We start from the raw sequence: 21787 nt of genomic DNA, 5'->3' as shown, positions 1-21787 counted from the left end.
TTTTATAACAAACGGTTACAAATGCTGTTCAAAGACCAACTCGACCGATTCAAGGCAACGTGTTCCTTTAAACAATTTAACAAACAATGTATGCTGGCTTTTGAACATGACCATATATTTTTTCCCCCACAAGTAGAATGGTTGGTGTTCGTTATAAACGGAGCATCTTGTCAATTTATTTTCCAATGAAGATGAATCTATTTTTCTGCCCTGTAATGATTGTAAGGTTAAAACATCATAATCCATGTTATGCATGTGTTCTATTGTACAATGTATGCAGTCATTGTCACTTAATTAACTCATTGTTTAGATTTTGTATTTGTACAGTAAAGATAGTTCTACATGTAGGTAGTTGTGATGTTGTAGTTCATGTAGTTTGATTGATTGTAGGTTTATAGGGAATCAGAAGCTTCAAGATTGCAGGCCTGATACTTCACAGAGGTAACAAAGGAGATCGCTCAATGCCCCCTGGTCATTGCCTTGGTGCCCTTGAAATGCTCCAGTAGAAATTTACAATTTTCTCGTAGGGTGCCCTCAACCAAGGAAACAGTGCCTTGGTGCCCTTGTCCTTTCCAAAACGAAGCATACAGGCCTGAGATTGATAGAACATAATTGGGTTCACCATTCCATTCTGATTAAAGAGGGGCTCTTTCGCCAAATTCAGTTTTGTGCATCACTCATTTTGTGTTATAATGAATAGGGTAGGTGGCCTTAGCTTTCGATCCAAACCGGACCTTCTTCACCCATTTTGTATTATGATAGAATCCTTAGAATAGTATCTTTTCAAATGGTACCTTTCCAAATCAAACAATTTGTCTGATTTTTGAGTATCTCCTAAATTTGTGAACAAGATGTTTGTACGCCCTCTTAGGGACTTTATTCGTTTGGTGATCACTCTTAAACTCCGTGGCAACAAACATCTTTACTTACTAGCAGCAGCTTTCAACAATATAAAGGCTGAGTCACACACTAGCGATAATGAAAACGATAACGATGACGACGCACAGTGACCGCATTCTTTTGGTTGGATGAGCATGTGTGTGTTCTGCGTGGAGCAATTCAACCAATAGAATGCGTTCTCTTTGCGTCGTCATAGTTTTCGTTATCGCTGCAGTGTGACACGTCCTTAAAGCACTTTGAGAAATATTTCACATTCCAAGCAATGTGGGTATGCATCACTATTATGCATCATGATTTGAATGTGAGAACCGATACTGTCAGTGTTTTTTTCCCAATTCCTACATGGACTAAACAGCTCTGGATTTTTGACGATATCTCAAACACATTATCATCTTCTGAACTACAAAAATTCACAGGTTATTTTTCGATTCCAAAAACCACAGGAACATTCTCTTGAAATTAACGCATGCTTATCATTAGCTTTTGTGTATGTTGTGTTTGTCCTTCTGTACAAGGCTGCATGTCACTGTGAAGTTGTCTTGCTTTGGAAACGAGGAGTGATTGTACGAAAGTAGAAAGTCTCTTTTACAGTAAAACTTTTGGGGGGAAATGACAGCTAGAAAAGCATATGCTATTAATTGTAGTCTAATAATTGTAGTCTATTAAACATGTTAAACAGACTAATAGAGATTATATGTTGATAACATAAATTTACTGCATGTAGAGAACTAAGGGCTTTGAAATTGACATAGTTTAATTATTTAGGAAGGCTTATGTATGTTACTGTTAGCATGTACACGAACATGTAGTCTGTGTGAATAGTGATATCTGTCCGATCTGTAAGAATAGTGATAAGTCAAGTGTTCAGCCCGGTTAATACTTCATGCGAATGCGAATGCGAATGCGAATTTGACATGAATTTGACGTCACACCCTCCTTTCGCAGCGATTATTCGCAAGGGAGTAGAGCAGAGTTGAACTGCTGCGAAGTGTTCATTGTGAATTTGTGACGTCAAGATTCGCTTCGCATTCGCATTCGCAGGAAGTATGAACCGGGCGTAACTGAACAGCCATGCTTGTGGTTAAGTCTGTACGACTAGTAACACTTAGTGTCAAAAGTCTCGACCATGACTTGCTTGATCGAGTTGCAACTACCGTTATTCAACTACTCGATTAAATTGTGTGCCACGACTACTACACAAATAGTCGCGACTACCTGCTGAGTGAACCAATTATTGTGTTGCTTATGACAATATAATTTACATACAAAACACAATCGGACATCAGTGACACAATCCTTCAATCTTTTTAGCGTGGATTTTACTACATTGAGCCTGCGACAAACAGTATGCTTCAAAAAATCTTGGAAGTTAAAAACTAGACACGACTAGTTTCAAAATCACAGCTGTTTGAGGTGCAACTAGCCAAGGAGTTAATTTCACTAGTTGCCTAGGCTTACTTGTGGTGCGGTAGAGATTTTCTTGAAGTTCAAAATATTGCACAAACCTTAAGACTTTCCATATTTTCTTACCTTTTTTTATAGTATTTTGTTAACGAAGTGTAAAGCCTGCACATGACTGCCTCTTGTTTGATAATGAGACAATAATCACTTGCCATTTTGTAATTATATTTTACTATTAGGAATAAAGAAACATTGGCAATATTCCAAAAGGGTTGCCATGGGTTAATAACCATGAGTTTGAATGATGAGGACAGCTAGACGACGCCATATTAAATTGGAAAGGGAAAGCCCATTAAAGGCAGTGGACACTATTGGTAATTGTCAAAGACTAGCCTTCACAGTTGGTGTATCTCAACAGATGCATAAAATAACAACCCTGTGAAAATTCGAGCTCAATCGGTCATCGAAGTTGCAAGATAATAATTAAAATGAAAGAAAAATAACCCTTGTCACACGAAGTTGTATGCGTTTAGATGGTTGATTTCGAGACCTCAAATTCTAAATCTGAGGTCTCGAAATCAAATTCATGGAAATTTACTTCTTTCCCGAAAACTATGGCACTTCAGAGGGAGCCGTTTCTCACAATGTTTTATACTATCAACCTCTCCCCATTACTTGTTACCAAGTAAGGTTTCATGCCAATAATTATTTTGAGTAATTACCAATAGTGTCCAATGCTTTAAATATAATGAATTTCAGTATACACCATCTGTCTTTGAAAATGTTGGCCTACATTTACTGTGGCCTTGTCATGAAACTCCTGTACAACACACAGCCATAATATTGTTTTTGTAAAATGTTGTTTTTCAAGACTTAAAGGCCACTGGCCACCATTGGTAATTACTCAAAATAAATGTTAGCATAAAACCTTACTTGGTAACGAGCAATGGAGAGCTGTTAATGGTATAAAAACAATGGAAACAGCTTATGAGAAAGTGGTATATTCTCTCTCAAACGTGTAAGACGTCTGAAAAAACGCATCTTCCTTTTACAACTTTGATGACCAATTGAATCAAAATTTTCACAGGTTTGTTATTGTTATGCATATAATGGGATACAACAAGTGTCCAGTGCCTTTAATTCAACGTTTATACTGCCAACAGTATTAACAACTTTTAATCGTCAATCTTACACAGTAACTCAAGCTTTTCAAGAAGAAAAAAAAAGTAGATACATTTTACTGCCACACACACCTGACCTTAACAAGCAAAGCTTGAGTTCGTTTTAAAGAGAGAGACAGTCTATCCAAAGGAAGACCTCTGAAACCATTTAGGGGATAAACAAAAGCACAGGGAATTGTGAAAACTTGTAGAACACAGCCATAAACTTTCGTAATTTGTTCTCATTTTTGAGACAAAAGAGACATGACGGGCGAGGCCATTACATGCAACCAGTTACGAGCAATCTCTAAGAAGAAAACGAATTCACATTCGAATGCTATTTTGTTTCTTTTCTTTTTTCTTTCCTGTTGATAAAAATTATATTGTTTGACTCGTGCTACCAAAGTGGTATTGTAGCATGCACTGCAGTTGGTTTCCTTAAAATGCCTGCAGAAGTTTTCTTGCCCTCGGGCCACTCGTACCCACGAATGGCGCGCACATCGGGCATTATCTCATACATTAAGTCCCTTTCAAAATGACCTTAGTGTGTTTTTATGTAAAATTGTGTGACAGTAAGAGATTGTGAAGCCAAGGTAGCGCGTGTAACGCATTTTCTGTATTGTATTAATATAAAAGGCTTAAATTTACATGTGAAGAATGTGTTAAGCTGATATTTGTACCATCGAAAAAAAATTCCAAAGGAAAAAAAAATAATGTAGTACGAGTAATTTTATGTAATGTTTGTGGCCTAATTCGGAAAACAAATGCCTGGATCTTCGGTTCAAAAGAGATATTTTGAGAGAGATATTTTTAAATTGAAATAACTAGTTTAATAGTTGCATAATTATTCAGAAAATGTACAGTGTATTGTAAATTGAAATTAAAGTATATGATACAAGCTGACACAAACTGGTTGTTTGCATTATTTATAAGTCCTTTGTTAAAATGTGCGTAGTTTGAAGTGTTGTGTTTCAATTTTAACAGTGAATAATGAAGACATTTATTAACGCTTTTACTTAATTATTTTATCAAAGTTCCTCACACTATTGGTAATTGCTCGAAACAATTATTGTTAGCATACAAACTTACTTGGTAACGAGCAATAGGGAGTTGTTGGTGATACACAACATTGTGGGAAGTGGCTCCCTCTGGAGAAACGTAGTTTTTGAGAAAGATGTCATTTCTCACCCATACAACAAAATACTTCGGGCCTGAAGCCTTTTTATTAGGCATCTGAAAGCGCACACATTTATGCAACAAGTTTGTTTTTTTCTTTCATTATCCTCTGGCAATTTTGATGACCAATTGAGTCCTTATTTTCTCAGGTTTGTTATTTTATGCACATACAATATTGAGACTACTGATCTTTAATAATTACCAAACGTGTACAGTGCCTTTAAACACAACATGCCTTACCAAAAGCTATTGTATGTCCGGTATCGTGGTTCGCTAGTGATATATTGATTGGGTTTCATGCATTAGTTGTGAATATTATAAACGATGGAAAAAAAAGAAGTATCTAGCTGAGTAAATGCGTTGGAGCATATTGGGGAAAACACAAACACACAACCAACTGGAAAAAAAAATGCAAATTTTGTCTAAATGACTGTCTTTGCTTATTAATATTAGCTATAAGGCTACATGTATGTCTGATGGGGATGTTGGATTTTATATGATATGGAATTTATAATTTTTTTAATTGCCAATTTTGATTGCCAGTTTGATTTCAGTGGATAAGTGCTTCGGATTTTATGATGCATTCCATCAGTATAACTACAAATGGTTTATGCTTTGGCATAATAAACAATTGTTTCAGAATTTGAACGCTTAATATTATTTACATGAAAGTGCATTTAATTTCTGCAATTCCAAATATTTTCGTGTAGCAACTAAATGGCGACTAACAATACCTATCTACTTATTACTTTGCAATTTCCATTTTCTTTCAATGTTGGCGCTGCAGTGTTTCTACAATTACTGTTTATTTCATCAACACAACAAAGGATAGAGTCTAAATAGAGATAAATTTAAAATAAAATGCACATTGTCCTGTAATGATGGCCCAAGATGCAAATTATTAGCGCAATTCCAAATAGTTTTGTTTGGTTTAGATTGCGACTGTACATATCTACATTTAATCTGTAATTTCCATTTCTCTTAATGTTGGCTCTGCAGTGTTTCTACAATATTCTTATTTTTTGACATAAACAACAAGGGTAGAGTCTAATAATATAGATAAATTGATAACACGCATTGATAGCATAGCAGATGTTGAAATATTTTATTTTTCTCGGCAGGAACACGGCCGACCATTGTGACTGTGAAATTTATGCTTGGCGCAAATCGTGCATCATAAAGAACCACGCGTGTTCGGCGTGGCCATAAAAATTATTATGGGAGTTTGTTTATGCTCTTTTTCAATAATCTAATGACATGTCTGCGCTGCGCTGTATAAGCAGCTCCTTTAAAGGCAGTGTACACTATTGGTAATTGACAAACACCAGTCTTCTCACTTGGTGTATCTCAACATATGCATAAAATAACAAACCCGTGCAAATTTGAGCTCAATTGCTCGTCGAATTTGCGAGATAATAATGAAAGAAAAACACCCTTGTCACACGGAGTTGTGTGCTTTCAGATGCTTGATTTCGAGACCTCAAGTTCTAAATCTGAGGTCTCGAAATCAAATTCGTGGAAAATTACTTCTTTCTCGAAAACTACTCCACTTCAAAGGGAGCCGTTGCTCACATTGTTTTATGCTACCAACCCCTCCCCATTACTCGTGACCAAGTAAGATTTCGTGCTAATAATTATTTTGAGTAATTACCAATAGTGTCCACTGCCTTTAAAGGCAGTGGACACTTTTGGTAGTAATATGTTTATGAACAAATATATCGTCGTTTGTTATCCCCAAAAATTTGAATCTGATAAACGTTTCTGTCAGATCTGATAAACGTTTCTCAAAAAGTGTATTCCAATGAGGTTTATTCTTCAAACCCGCACTGACGAAACCGCTCCAGATTTGTTTTGCAATATCTCAAAAACACCACCACCTTTTGAAATTAAATTTCCACAGGTTAGTTTGGTTGAAGACAATCGGAGCATGCTGATCGAAACGTCGAGTTCTCAGAACCACCACTACTCAAAGTAATTGTATGCACATGGTGCCACTGCAAACCTCTTGAACAATAATAATAAATACCGAATGAATATAGTTTAGATGAATACCTTTTAGCCTAATATAGGCATAGGCCCATATGTTTAGCCTTCAAGAAAGGCTCCTATGACGGTCTGCGTCAGGCAGGCTATCCTATTTTTGGCAAAAGTTTTTTATCCAAGCAGCACTTTAGGTGTTTACTCTTTAGGGAAGGTACACGTTTGGTAATTACTCAAAACAAACATTAACTTAAAAACTTGCTTGGTAACGAGCATTGGAGAGCTGTTGATAGTATACAACATTGTGGGAAACAACTCCCTCTGAACCTGAAGTAGCATAGATTTTGAGAAAGGGGTTATTTCTCACTACAATTCTAAAATACTTCTAGCCAGAAGTCTTTTATTCCTATCTGAAAGCGTGAAAGCACACATTCGTCCAACAAGGGTGCTTTTTTTCTCATCATTTTCTCGCAACTTCAATGACCATTTTAGCTCAAATTTTAACAGGTTTGTTATTTTATGCTTATGTTGGGATACACCAAGTGAGAAGACTGGTCTTTCACAATTACCAAACGTGTACATTCCCTTTAACGTCTGAAACTGTACTTTAAAAACCTGTAAGTATTTGCTCTTTAAATTGATATTTAATCCAGATATGCAGCCGCAGTGGAACCGATGTTGTTGTCATGGGTTATAAATAGGTTCTCATTATGCTCAGTTCAGTCGCAAACGTTGGAGTGGATTTCACACAGGAAGAGCTGATGTCGCACTCGGCCCTAGGCAATGAGATCGTGCACTTTATAGGTACGGATAATGCATATTATAGTTGATTTTATAATACACTGCAAACACGTCTGTGCTTTTCATAATTCTGGTATGTACTGTTTTGTACCCTCTAGTAGTACTATTCATCAGGGAACCTCAAAATATGTGGCATGAATTGTGTTTTTATATTAATTTTGTCCATCAGTTTGATGTACCAACAGTAGTATTTGGTGATGCTCGATATGGGGTGGGGTGGTACCCCCTCTGTTGTATCTGCATTATGGGCATACAATTAAAGAGAAAACATTGTGACACCATGCCTTGGATGGGTCGAGTTGGTCTTTGAAAAACGTTCTGTTATCGTTTGTTAGAAAATGCATAGGGTAGAAAGATGTTGTGAAAGTAGAATATAATGATCTACACAAATATGCCTCGAAATTGCGTGGTTTTCTTTTTACCTCGTCGACTAACACGGTCGGCCATATGGCCGACCGCGTTACTGTTGGTTCGCGACGTAAAAGGAAAACAGTGCAATTTTGAGTGATACTTGTGTGGATCATTATAATATTCTACATTAAAACATCTTCCTAACCATATGCATTTCATAACAAACGGTTTCAAACGCTTTTTATAAATCAACACGTCCTATCCAAGGCAACGCTACCTCTGCCAGTGGTCCAAACTATACTTTTTGTATATCAAGCAATATACGTGTGTATACATGTAGGTCTCCTCGTTATATTACTGGGGCAGAATCATAGAGCTAGCTCTATGGGCAGAATGGACACAACCTCGTTCCCGTAACTGTTTACATGGGTGTAGCAATCTCAATGTGCAATACCATAGCGTAACCCATTGAAACTGTTTTTACCTAAGGTTTAGATGTGCCGAAATATGGCACAGTTTAATGAGTCCTGTGGAAGGGGAAGATTGATCGGTTGGAACGAGGCTATGTTTGACATTGATCAAGGTGGAGCCACAGTTCTAAACTAATATCTGGGTCCGTATCTGAGTCAAACCATGTTAACTTTTTTGAAAAAAGAAAAAAAAACAGACATTCTTTTGCAAACTCCTATTGCGCAAGCGCTAACTGTTGAATGAGGTGCATGATGGTCTAGCAGGTGATCCATCACGTAGTACCTTCAAAGCATTTTATCATTCGCACGGTCGGAATAATTATTAACAACTTAAATATTGCCCCTTTTGCAATGTTTACCCATTATCGCCACCCAAACACAAACTCTGCAACCATAAAACATATATTCACGACTATTATCTTAATCTGTAACACAAAGAATCCAAACCTGAGTATCAACTCACATACCTTCAGTTTCCCCGAGTTTGTACACAGTGTCTGGTTGATAAATCTTTCTCACTCCAAGGGAGTGTTTTGTTAACTCACTCAAGAGCCTGGTTTCAAACGTTTGGTACGATTTCGAGTTATCCGTAACCGTTACCAAGATTGTTTCTTTTTCTTTGTAGCTCAAAAATTGTTGTTGATATTGGGTGCGTTCGTTTAGCTTCCCCGGGTCGACCCCGGTGTGTGGCGTGTCTTTTTTCAAGGACGAACGTGTGCAGATAATTACCCACATTTGTCCTGGGGAAAAAAACCGCTACACACCAGGGTCGACCCAGGGAAGCTAAACGAACGCACCCATAGTTTGAGAGGTGAAACGTGCATTATTTGACAGCATATACAAAGTCCTTTGTACTTACTTAAAATTGACTGTATTATGCACACTACACAATGCATTCAAAACATGCGTGAACATTGCTTTACATGGTGGCATATTGTGTTACAACATGAATGAGCTGGGAAGCATCAGTGGTTTCGTTTCATAGTCAATGTTTGTTTACTCCTTTCTGATAAAGAATCGAAAAAGATCGAATGTGTCACCTTTTAAAATGACAGAGTAAAGCGTTTGCAACTTACAATGCAGGTAAAGGCATATGCACGAGATACCATTAGGTTGTATCGGCCACCGATTCGGGGGTGGTGGTGGGGCGGGCATTTAAGAATGTATACAGTCCCATTTAAAGGCAATTGACACGTTTGGTATTCTTGGCCAAGACCAGTGTTCTCACTTGGTGTATATATCCCAAAACATGCATTAAGTAACAAACCTTTGAAAATTTTGCCTCAATTGGTCATCGTAATTGCAAGAGAATACTAAAAGAAGAAAAAACACCCTTGTTGCATATCTTTGTATGCTTTTAAAGGCTAGCTGAAAGTCGTTTATTATTTGAGTGAGAAATAACCACTTTTTCAAAACATACGTTACTTTAGCGGGAGCTGGTTATCGCAATGTTTTATACTATCAACAGCTCTCCATTGCTCGTTTACAAGTAAGTTTGTGATGCTAACAATTATTTTGAGCGATTACAAATAGTGTCCAGTTGATACCTAAACGTTTAAATGCACTGCAGTTTCAAAATGTCCCACAGCTCCGATTGTATACGTCAGTTTGATCCATTTCTGGTCAATGACACTGGTTCCGGGTCACCCTGACCCGAAACGGGTCAGCCGTTGATTTCACCAAACTTTGGATTAATCTTAGGACTTAGGGCGAGGTAAGTTCCGTTTAGGATGCATTGGATCCATCCTTTAGGACGAGGACGAGTTCCTGCATCGTGTCCGGGGCTATGTAAACAAACCGTCCGGGGATCGACAAGTACATGTACACGACTTAGCCCTGGCGGCCTTACACTTTCGTATTGTACTACAGTGTACAGACGGAGGTAGAGTCCTATATAGGGCTAGTACATGACTAGACTGTACATGTATGTGCGCGCGTCAGCGAGCGTGCATGCACTGAACCTACGTATACGCAGCATGAATATTCACGTATTTTATGATTGCAGCGGATACCCAACGGCCGAACATTTCCCATGTCATTCATGACATGCACTTATGCTTGTAAAAAAAATGGCGAACGTGTTCCGTCGACCTGCAAGGACGGTTTTTCCACGGATGCGGACACAACTGCATATGCAAATGTGTCCGGGCGGACACAATTGCATTATGCAGCAGCGTCCGGGCGGACACGATTGCATATGCAAAACCGTCCGGCGGACATTATTGCACATGCAATAATGTTCTCCGGATAGTATTGCATAGAGGATGGCCCAATGGTGACAGGACCTTGAACGAGTTAAGTTCCAAAAGACTTTACGACGCGTTGAACTCGATTAATAAGAAGATTAATCCTAGCGTTTCGTGAAATCGGCTGCCGTTTTTTTTATTTCTACTCAAAAACCTCCATGTTATAAACCTGGTAAAGAATCATGTGAAGTACCTCATCACACACCGGACTGCGTTCTAATGAGCTCTTGATGCTTCATCAGCCCAGAACTTCCACTCTTTGGGGCAATAGATCATTTTCTGTAGCATCAGCCCGGGTGTGGAACCAACTCCCACTGACTGTCAAATCATCTCCATCCATCACAACATTCAAGACAAACTTAAAATCTCACCTGTTCAAACAAGATACTCACACAATCCTCAGTCCTAATTTGTCTTTCTCTACTCAAGCGCCATGAGCGCCTTCCTGAGGCGGATACTGGCGCTCTATTAAGTGTTCTTTATTATTATTATTATTTATTATGTTATGTCGACAAATCTGATTCTCAAAAACTCCGTAGTTTCTATTATTTAATGCGCCATATGGGCGCCATGCCGGACGGATTTGTTATCATTCTTCCTGCGTGGACATAATATAGGTTCTCGATCAATTTCGGAAAATGAGCAGCCAATTTGAATGCCTCAAAACGAAATTGAATGACCGAATTCTGAATTTGAAACGCAGTAAAAACCGGAGAGGCAAATAGCTTTAATTCGAACGCCTGAAAATAAAATTGGCTGCTCATTTTCCGAAATTGACCGAGAAAACCTATATTCACTCCGGATTTTCGGCGATATCTAAACAACGCGACTACCTTTTGAAATTAAATTTTGTAGTTTTTTTTCTTTCTATTGTGTATCTATAATTTATAAATACATTTTGTTTGCGGTAACATGTGTATACATTTATATAGGATTGAAATACTCCAAGGGTTCCAAAACCAAACGTCTACAACTCTACACTGAACTATAATAGTGAGGAGGTTTTTTTTTTTTTTTTTTTTCGTTTTTTTTTTTACAGAGTATGCCTAATTCGGATAATAGTATTCCATCCAGTGCCGTATTTCCCACTACAACCTCAAGGCTAGAGCACTGCACGACGACGTTTGTTCAATACATCGCCAGCCATTGGGGAAATACACAATTAATATTAGACTGACAATACCGTGGACCTTGTCCCTCCATTGTCCTTGCATGCTTCCCTTTACACTGTTCATGCTCTCTGCATTTCATGTAGACTAACTTGTTTCAAGTCCCAATTCCCGCCATACGGCTTGCTTGTTAGTTGGCGCGACATGCTTATAGGGACCTCTCACACGAAAACGGGACTTGAATCAAGTCTACATTTCAGGTTAGTTCACAGGTGGTGTGATATGCTCATATACTGCTATTGGCTAATTACCACAAAAGGGTACTTATACGTGAATAAAAAAAAACACATTGACATTGCCAAGAGCTCACAGGGTAGAGCAAAACCCATTTGTGGCATTTTTTGTTATGTTTGTTCGGTTAAAATGATCAATGCGCTACATTTACCCACAGCCGATGTTTGAAGCCAGAGTCATTTACTGCATGGGCTTATGACGGGAGTGCTGGGGTCTATATCAGTGTGTCGAGTTGGGCCTTTTTACGGGGCTATAGCTGCCATCACTGACACGTTCTGCACAAGGTTTTTTCAGGTTGGACCGCCGGTCATCAGCAGTCTTCATAAACCAGGTAGGGATTTGTCAGAATTTATGGCTTGAGCTGTTGTAATGACCAGGGCCCAGTTTTATAAAACTGTTATTAAAATACTGCTCGGCAAATTTCCTTGCTAAGCCAAAATTGATTGGGGTCACAACAATGTTAATGTAATGTAATTTTGGCTGGAAATCTATTTCTGTTATTAAGCAATATTTTTCTGTACCTAGCAAGTTTTTGTGCTTACAGGCTTTATGAAATTGTGCACATGGCACAATATCTAGAGATTTTTAGACGATAATAATGCTCATTGATATTGTCTGCCAAGCGGAAACGAGCAGGATGCCAGTCACAAAATTGTTAACGTGACATGCAGTTTCGCCGGTAACCTTATTCTGGTAAGCCTTTTGTAGTGTGCTGAGCTACTTTTTTTATGAAATAATTGCCACTGGTCGCTGAATGCATTCTTTAACTTTGCAACTGTAGCCAAAATCTCTAGCCTAAAATATTCGTTTTACATTTTTCTCCGTGTCACTGTCGGATAGGCTACCCGATGCATTTTCTAGCAACGCCTTTTTTTTATAGACTTTAAAGGAACACGTTGCCTTGGATCGGCCGAGTTGGTCTTTGAAAAGCGTTTATAACCGTTTGTTATAAAATGCATATTGGTTAGAATGATGTTGTGAAAAGTAGAATACAATGATCCCCACAAATTTGCCTCGAAATTGCGTGGTTTTCGTTTTACTTTGCGAACTAACACGGTCGGCCATTTATGGGAGTCAACAACTTGACTACCATTAATGGCCGACCGTGTTTGTTTACGAGGTTCAACGAAAACCACGCAATTTCGAGGCATTTTTTGTGGATATCGTATTCACCTTTGAAAACATCTTTATAACCATATGCATTTCATAACAAACAGTTTCAAACGATTTTTGTAGACCAACTCGTCCGATCCAAGGCAACATTTACTTTAATACGTGGATCTCTTTCAAGCGAAACGGTCAACGTCAAACCATGCATGGATACCTCCATTATCAAACTACTCACATTTAGAGCAATGTTCTTTGTTAGGCAAAGTTAAAGTGGGCACATGTTGCAACAGTATACACTTTACTGTCTGGTACTATTTAGCAAGGTTGTTCTGCTAACAGGCTTCATACAATTGAGCCCTGACAATCATAATACTGAAATTCCATAGGAAGTAGCATTGTTGTCTACAGGTACCAAACAACAATTGTTGCATGTAGGCCTACACAGACGTTTAAAGGAACACGTTGCCATGGATCGAGGCATGTTTGTGTGTATCATTGTATTCTACTTTTATAACATCTTTCCAGCCATATGCATTTTATAACAAACGGTTACAAACGCTTTCCAAAGACCAACTCGACCGATCCAAGGCAATGTGTTCCTTTAAACTGATTTCCTCTTATCTTCACACAAAAAATGCAGTGTTCCGCCTCAAAACAAACCTACAGTGTCTGAAACTTGATTAAAAAGGCTGGGCCATTTTTGCATCTATTTGGCACTTGCAAAGTTGTCTGCAATTAACAAATAAATAAGCAGCTTATCAGAAATTTGGTTTAATTCAAAATGCTTATGTAGCATTCACTTTTTTATTGATGGGTCAAATTTGTAAACAAGGGGTGCCGTTTTGTTCATTCATTTCTTTTTATAATGGACTCTTATTATCTATATGCAGCCATTTTGTTATAATATTACTCATCTATAAATTGCATTACGCAATCGGGGCTGACCGGCTGGAAAACAAACAATAATGTTGGTCCCTTTGTTTGTTTTTATTAGTGTAGTAAACCCATATCAGGGCCACACCTTTTCGGTGGTGCGTCCAGTGGCGTGTGGGCTAGACATTATGGCTGCCTTTAACACTTAGTTCAAAGTTTTTTTAACAGGTCCAGTAGACACGGATTTACCTCGAGGGAAAGCACGCAATTAATTGCTTCCTGTGAAAGGAGGTTGTTTTAGACCACTAGCTGAACAGAAACAAGTAAAAGGGCCAAAGCTACAATAGGAACTGACTGGCAATTATGAGTTTTTAGGGGAGATGGCGAATAAAGATAAATTTACTAAAACGGGATTTAAACTTGTGACCTTTATTTTGCTGCCGTTATCAGAAATTTCTCGTTCATTGTGTATTGTTTTTTAGTTTTTCTATGATAGGAGTTTTTTTTTTTTTTTTTTTTGGGGGGGGGGCTTTTGCAATATTGCAACCATGTTGGTGTTGTTTCTGAACAGTGATGTCTTTATTGCTGCCGTTATCAGAAAATTATCGTTTATTGTTGTTTAGATTTTCTAAATGTCAGGAAGGTTTTTTGTATGTCTTTAGCAAACTTTGCAATCATGTTGTTGTTGTTTTTGAAATGTTTGTTTGCTGAGTATGCTTTGTTCTTCATTAAATGCATGGGGTTGAAGGTCCAGTTAGCTCACTGGGTCACTGCCACAATGCCATTCACGACTATAGCATGGTGATGTTTCGTACCATACTATGCCACGACTTGTTGACAATGCAGTTGAACTTTGTATTGTGTTGCCCGTGAGTGTTATCACTATGCAAACCTTGGGCCAAATAAAAAAACAGTTAATCGTCCCCTTCCTCATCATTTTTTGAGGCCGTATCCTTTGTATATTTTTTATTTATTTAACTTTTTATTAAAGACATATTCTGTGAATCCCTCGATAAACTTGTAGGAGTACACTTATTATTTTAAGAACCTGTAACTACACAAAATTTAAACTAAAGTATTGGTGCCAGTTTGAATCAAAATGCTTAGCAGTCACACTTTGAACGAAAAAAAAAATAAAAAGTCCCTCATCCTCCTCTTTTTGAAAAAAAAATAGACGATCAACTGGTATTTTTGTTTACTTGGCTTTATATTTTGGTACCTTTTAACAAACAACGCCATGGGAACTTGGTTGGTTGGTTTTGTGGGACAAAGTACGTACATTGTGACTTGTGTTTCCATAATACTCAACTTTGACTCCTTTTTTTTGAGGGGGGATATGTTTCAATCATTGACTGACACTGATGTGAACTTTTGAACAACAAATAAACGAATCTTCCGACTTTGGGCATTTTATTTTATACAAATTCGCCCCAAACAAGGCTAAAAGTCACTCTTGGTATGGGGGCTATAGAAGACAAATTATTTCAAGTGGAAAGAACTCAGGGGAGCTGAAGGCAGGAATTGATATTGCTCTTAAAACAGTCTAGATTGTAGGATGGAGAGAAACATGAACCAGGCAAGGAGTTCCAAAGAGATGCAGTGATAAATTTGATGACTATGATGATTACCCACGCTTTCAGTTTCGTAGAGCTGCTTGAAGCTGAATATATACCGTAACAAAAAACTCGTGTTATTAGACATGAACTAAAAGATACCAGTCACAAATTGCCCATGTGACATTTTTTTCTTTTTTCTTTTTTTTTTTTTTTGGGGGGGGGGGGGTTGTTATAGCCTTATTTTGATTAGCGACTATTAACTGCCTCTCTCTTTAAATGTAAAAGAGTGAAAACAATACTCTTCGAGTTATCCCTCAAATGGCTCTATTGGTAATTGTCAAAGACCAGTCTTCTCACTTAAAGTATCTCAACATATGCATATAATAACAAACCTGTGAAAATTTGAGCTCGATTGGTCGGAGTTGCGAGATAACTATAAAAGAAAAAATCACCCTTGTCACACGAAGTTGTGTGCTTTCAGATTATACTTGATTTCGAGACCTCAAATTAATTCTAAACTTGAGGTCTCGAAATCAAATTCGTGGGAAATTTCTTTCTCGAAAACTACTCCACTTCAGAGGGAGCCGTTTCTCACAATGTTTTGTACCACCAACCTCTCCCCATTACTCGTTACAAAATAAGGTTTTATGCTAATAATTATTTTGAGTAATTACCAATAGTGTCCACTGCCTATAAAAGGAGTGGCGTTTACTTCACTCTTTGTGAGGGGTTTCACTCCAGGACAGAGTGAAAAATCACTCAAAAAGATGCAAACTTCAATTTTTAAAGAGTGGAAGACCGCCCGAAAAAGAGTTGTCGTTCACGGCTCTTCAAAGAATGCATTTTCACTCGTTTGCTTTTAAGGCGCGTTATAAATACGGTTATTAATTATTATTATTATTAACACAAAATTCCTCTTGATGGAGCTTCCCGGTCTTTAGAATTTCCCTACATGGAGTCTCTTTATTTTCCCATTTTTGTTTTGTTCGTGATCTCCTGCAGAAGGTACCAGAAGGTACCGAATATGAAGGATAAAACCAAAATTAATAGCTTGGTTTTTGTTTTGTTTCTTTTCAATCACCAGTAAAACTCTTGCCTTCAAATTGAAATCGTCACCAAGCATCGGTTAGGAATGGAGTCCGAAACAACGCAGCCCAAGCGATTTTTCCTCTGGACCGTCCCACGCTCCGTCTCGACGGCCTTCGAGCGATGCATGAGCGGGCTCGGCAACGTGGCCTTAGTCCACGAGCCGTACACGGCCGCCTACTACTTCGGCCCGGACCGCGTGTTCCTCAACACACCCTTCATGCCCGTCGAGCACGACTACTCTTACGCTAAGATCAAGGAGATGATGGAAGGCGAGTTCTACGAGAAGGAGTACGTCTTTGGGAAGGACCATGCTTACTCTCTCGACGAGCGCTACGACTCGCTACCCGCTGGCTTCACCCATACGATTCTGATCCGGGACCCGGCGAGATCCATGGCCTCGTTCTACGACGTCTGTAACATGCCGATTCTGAGACACTACAGCATGCTGAAGTACATTCTACCGGAAGGCTATGCCTTCAAACAACTCTACGATCTCTACCAGTACCTCCTGGAGACCACCGGGAAAGAACCTATCGTGCTGGACTCTGAGGACATCCTGAAATACCCGGAACAGATGATCAGGCGTTACTGCGAGGCCGTCGGTGTGCCCTTCAAGCCAAGCATGCTCGACTGGGATCCACAGGTCAATGTGACCCAGTCGTGGGCCAGCAGCTTGAAACTGATGCAACATATCGGGGTCTACGAGAAGGCTCTAAAGAGCAGCTGTTTCAGCTACAGGAAGCCCAAGCCAGTTGATGTGCTTTCCTTGCCTTCGGACTTCCAACACGCGATAAAGGTGTCGCAGCCTTATTATGACATGCTGTATGAGAAGAGAATAGTTCCTGAGGATAGAGAGACCGAAGTATGAACAGTTCATTGAAGCCCCTCAGTTTGTTTATCGTTACGACTGGCTTCGGGCTTTGGATTCGGCTTCAGGTTCCGTTCTCTCGTCTGAAGCCCTGAGCACGTACGAAAAGCACGCGCAATTGTCAAAACAACCGCGGGGCCATGCTTGCCTCTAAGCCGAATCTGGAGCTGAAGTCGTGGTTTCGAAAAGGCCACCCCATTATTGTGTTTCCCCTGAACAAAATAATTAGCAAGCTGGCCAAGGGCGCCACACCTTTGACTTCACTCACTTAATGACGTCACTCATCACTGGATTGGTCCCTGTAAGGATAAGGACAGGTGTTGGCTTCACTATGCATACACCATGTGCGTCGAATTTAACTGGGAATCTCCCGAACCGTGAAATGACTCAAGGTCAAAATTTGATTATGGACGATCACGAGAGCTCAATGACAGATCTCTGGCGTACTTCTCACGAGCTCAAAGTGTGACGTCAAATGTTCGGGTTATATCACTGCTGTGCAGTTATGTTTACCATCATTTTTAGAAGTTGTTTTAAATTGCGCCACTTGAAGGCCATTTTTTTAGTTTGCCTTTATGACCATCATTATGACCATCAGATGTCGCTTTGATGCATTTCATTTCATTTATGAATATGAATAATGTTTTATTGTCATTTGTAAAAATACAAATATTTGTACAGTGAAATACCCTTTGGTTTTGCGTGTCTAAAAATAATGTTATATAAAAATACACACTAAAAATGTACCATTATACAAAAATACATCGCATAAATAAACATTTATGAAAAGTATTACAATTTACAGGCGAAATACGAAAGATAAAAACAGCACGCTTGAATTAAAATCAGAAATAAACGTTAATGATTAAAATCTGTCATATTCATTCTGGTTGCTCAGAAAAGCGAACTTAACTTATAGGAGAGAAAATAAAGAAGGAAGTTTCGGTTCTGGATGTGGGAGGAACACACAGATAATTAATCTAGGAGAAACCCACGCATTCAGTCGGGGCATGACAACCCAATCCACATAGTGGAGTTGGTTTTGAACCCGGCGGGATTTGAACCCGGTTCTCAGTGATATATAGAAGGCAAGGCAAGACACCACTCCTTGCTGAGTGCCCGTGGGGGCAAGCGGCGCTCCGTGCCCCGCGGGCATCCGGCAAAATATTGCTCAGGAAAGTTGCGACGGTTTGACACCTTGAGGCAGTGGACACTATTGGTAATTACCTTAAACAATGATTTGTCAGCATAAAAAACCTTACTTGGTAACGAGCAATGGAGAGCTGTTGATAGTATAAAACATTGTGAGAAACGGCTACCTCTGAAGTAACATGGTTTTTGAGAAAGGGGTATTTTCTCACTAAAAAATATGCATCTGAAAGCACACAATGTGCAAGCAAGGGTTGTTTTTTTCTTTCATATTATACTCTTGCAACTTCGATGAGCAATTGAGCCCAATAATGTTTACAGATTTGTTATTTTATGCATGTATGCTTGGATATACATCAAGTGAGAAAACTTGTCTTTAACTATAATTAACAAACGTGTCCGGTGCCTTTGCGGTAGAATAGACCTTTCTTTTGTTGATAAACAAACCGCCTTGGTTGGCATGGTCGGCCGAATGTTAGTAAAACACTCAATCTTAAAAACAGATGATTAACCAAATTCAGCATTTTCTGCAAACTTTCAATTAAATAAAATACCTCTCATAATGATTTGTTTTGTTTTTAACAAAATCAACAAATTTGGTTACATTGTTACAAGAAATAGCGATCTTTTCTTAATTTGCACTTACGGCTTTCCATAGTTTTGTAATCTGGGTTGGCAAACACTCGGGCTGTGACGTTGCAAAAGAAATGTCTACAGCAATGTTTGTCCTGACAAATGAAAGATGTCACAGATGTCCGGATGTCTGTGTACACATTTTATTTCCGGTTTGAATTTGTCAATTTGGGACATCGTTAATTATTTTACCTCTCTAGTTTTACCATTTCGTTCACTGTTAACAAAGTTGGTTATGCAATCTAATTTGCAATTCCGAAAAAGCAACGGCTTTGACATGCAATTTACTGGATTGCTGAAAATAGCATTTTTGTCAACGTGAATAGTCGCTTTTTTTTTTAGTAGCAGAACTTCAGCCCGATACGACCTGAAAGGCAGGGTAGGCCTGCAGACGATGTGACCTGTGACATTGTTCACAAAAGAGCCACTGCCTGAACTTCCCGCAGGCACGATTTGTACACAGCCCGATGGGAGTAAAACATAAAATCTTATATTTTTTTCTGGAAATTGCACTGTCTAATCCTTATCAACTTTTGATATGATGAAAGGGGGCACATCCGTAAACTTGTCCAGCTTTTACTTTCATAACTTTTGGATTTATGTGGAAATTATGACACAAAATGTCAACTTTCCCATAGGACCAGTGTTGCCTGCCAGGATACCCGAAGAATTCACAAAGTCACACTAATTGTAAACAAGGCTCACATGGTCTACACGCATAATAAATATACATTTTTGTTAATTACGAAACAACGAAAAACCTTACTTGCATAAAAAAGCACTGCGTTTTTGTTTTTTTTGAAACAATTTAATGGAAAGAAATTTGCTTTCAGAGAGATTCAAAAACATCACAATCTGAGAACCGTTTCCCATTCTAAAAACCTACCGATTATTATTCTTGCGTTGACATAACAGCTCTAGATTTTCGGCGGGTTATGTAAAAAAAAAAAAAAAAAAAACCTTAATTAGAAATGAATTTTTAAGAGTTTAGTCTTATTGTATTGGAGTAAAACAATCAAACGGTTTCAAGAACCAAAGATAAACTTTGCCGAAACGGCGACTTCGGCTACAGCTACGGCTAGATCGCGCGCGTCTGCCTATTCTTCAACACTGGGAGACGCGCTGATCTAGACGTAGCTGTAGCTGAAGTCGTCGCTTCGGACATGGCCTCAGAAAGATGTCTTGGTGAAGAAATGTATCATGGCAAGTAAACTTATTCCTAGGTATTGGTTCACTGTTTTGGGCTTAGATAATCTTGTAATATGGACAAGTAGTTTCGGTACTCGCTCCGTAGTTTTCATTAGCAAGTTTTGTTTATGATTAGATAATTGCAGTGATATGATGCAATTCGTTATAACATAATGCAGGTTCCATTTAAATAAGAGCACTGTTAGTTCAGAGGTCACAATTTGTGCAAATGGTGTGTGAACGGCGTGTGTAACAAAAATTGTGTAGAAGCTTTTTGATATTGTACCTAAGTGAGATAAGTCAATAATGTATTGTTGAGTTTAACAAATTTCAATAAACTACTCAAATATTTTTTTTCTGTAATGTTCTGAAATGTGTACGGTTGATCTTTTGTAAAGGTCACCTGTGTTTCACTCTCAAAACCCGCGGGTCAGAGTTGACCCGGATTCCAAGGTGCCTGACCCATTTCTTGGGTCAGCCTGACCAAGATAGAGGTTGAAAAATGGGATTTAACCCGTTTGTTGCGTAATTTTGACCAATTTTTAGGTCATTTTTGACACACTGATGATTCCGGTTCATTCTGACCCAAGATTGGGTCAGGCCCCGCCCACGGGACCCGGTGTAGCAGGAGCTTCTGTCCCCCAACTGTGTAGGCCTACAAACTTCTTCTGTTAGGCCTCCAGATCTTCCTCCTTAGACCCGTTTTAATTTCCCATTATGGGGGACGGAATCTCCACGGTGACAGATTTCCCTTGGACATCCGATGGATCCGGTTCAACCAGTGACCCGGAAGTAATTAGAGTTCGAATGCTTTTTAAATTTGAAAATTATATTTTATTTCTGTGAAATCATGAGTTTACTCAGACTTTTCTGTAAATAGTGTGTGAATTTAAGTAAGCCTATGAGAACAGAAGTACAAACATGCCCAATAAAAATTAATCAATCGCACAACGAATGACGTAAAAACAATTGGTATGTCCAGTATATTTTTGTGTATTTATTTTTTTGAGACATTGGACACTGTTGGTAATTGTCAATGTACAGTCTTCTCACTTGTTGTATCTCAACATAATGCACAAAATAACACCCTGTGAAAACTTGAGCTCAATCGGTCGTCGAAGAAAAAACACCCCTGTCACACGAAGATGTGTGCGTTCAGATGCTTATTTCGAGACCTCAAGTTCTAAATCTGAGGTCTCAAAATCAAATTCGTGGAAAATTACTTCTTTCTCGAAAACTATGTTACTTCAAAGGGAGCTGTTTCTCACAATGTTTTATAATATCAACAGCTGAGCTGTACTCAAAATCAAGTAAGGTTTTATGCTAAACATTATTTTGAGTAATTACCAATAGTGCTCACTATTCCCCCGCCCCCCCCCCCTCAAACACTTTTTTTTGTTTTTCTTCTTATCTTTGACCAACAAGGATGATGG

General features: G+C 38.6%; 1 protein-coding gene across 2 annotated transcripts; it reads left to right on the top strand.

Annotated features, from left to right (window-relative positions):
- Positions 1 to 7291: 7291 nt before the first annotated feature.
- On the top strand, positions 7292 to 21308 carry LOC139950027 (uncharacterized). 2 transcript variants are annotated; one of them, XM_071948657.1, is made up of 3 exons: positions 7292 to 7421; positions 12046 to 12219; positions 16512 to 21308. In XM_071948657.1, the coding sequence occupies exon 3, from the start codon at positions 16560 to 16562 to the stop codon at positions 17382 to 17384; it is 825 nt and encodes a 274-aa protein (XP_071804758.1). In that variant the 5' UTR covers positions 7292 to 7421; positions 12046 to 12219; positions 16512 to 16559; the 3' UTR covers positions 17385 to 21308. The 2 variants fall into 2 exon arrangements, with proteins under 2 accessions (XP_071804758.1, XP_071804759.1); XM_071948658.1 differs by lacking the exon at positions 7292 to 7421 and adding an exon at positions 7474 to 7491.
- Positions 21309 to 21787: the final 479 nt, after the last annotated feature.

The sequence above is a fragment of the Asterias amurensis genome, chromosome 17, assembly GCF_032118995.1.
Source record: "Asterias amurensis chromosome 17, ASM3211899v1".
Classification (NCBI taxonomy): Eukaryota; Metazoa; Echinodermata; class Asteroidea; order Forcipulatida; family Asteriidae; genus Asterias; species Asterias amurensis.
The sequence above is the reverse complement of the archived record's forward strand: the minus strand, read 5'-3'. Positions and strand labels throughout refer to the sequence as shown.

What these genes read in the sequence shown, in the direction of transcription:
- LOC139950027 (XM_071948657.1), top strand. Translation starts at nt 16,560, where the DNA reads ATGGAGTCCGAAACAACGCAGCCCAAGCGATTTTTCCTCTGGACCGTC.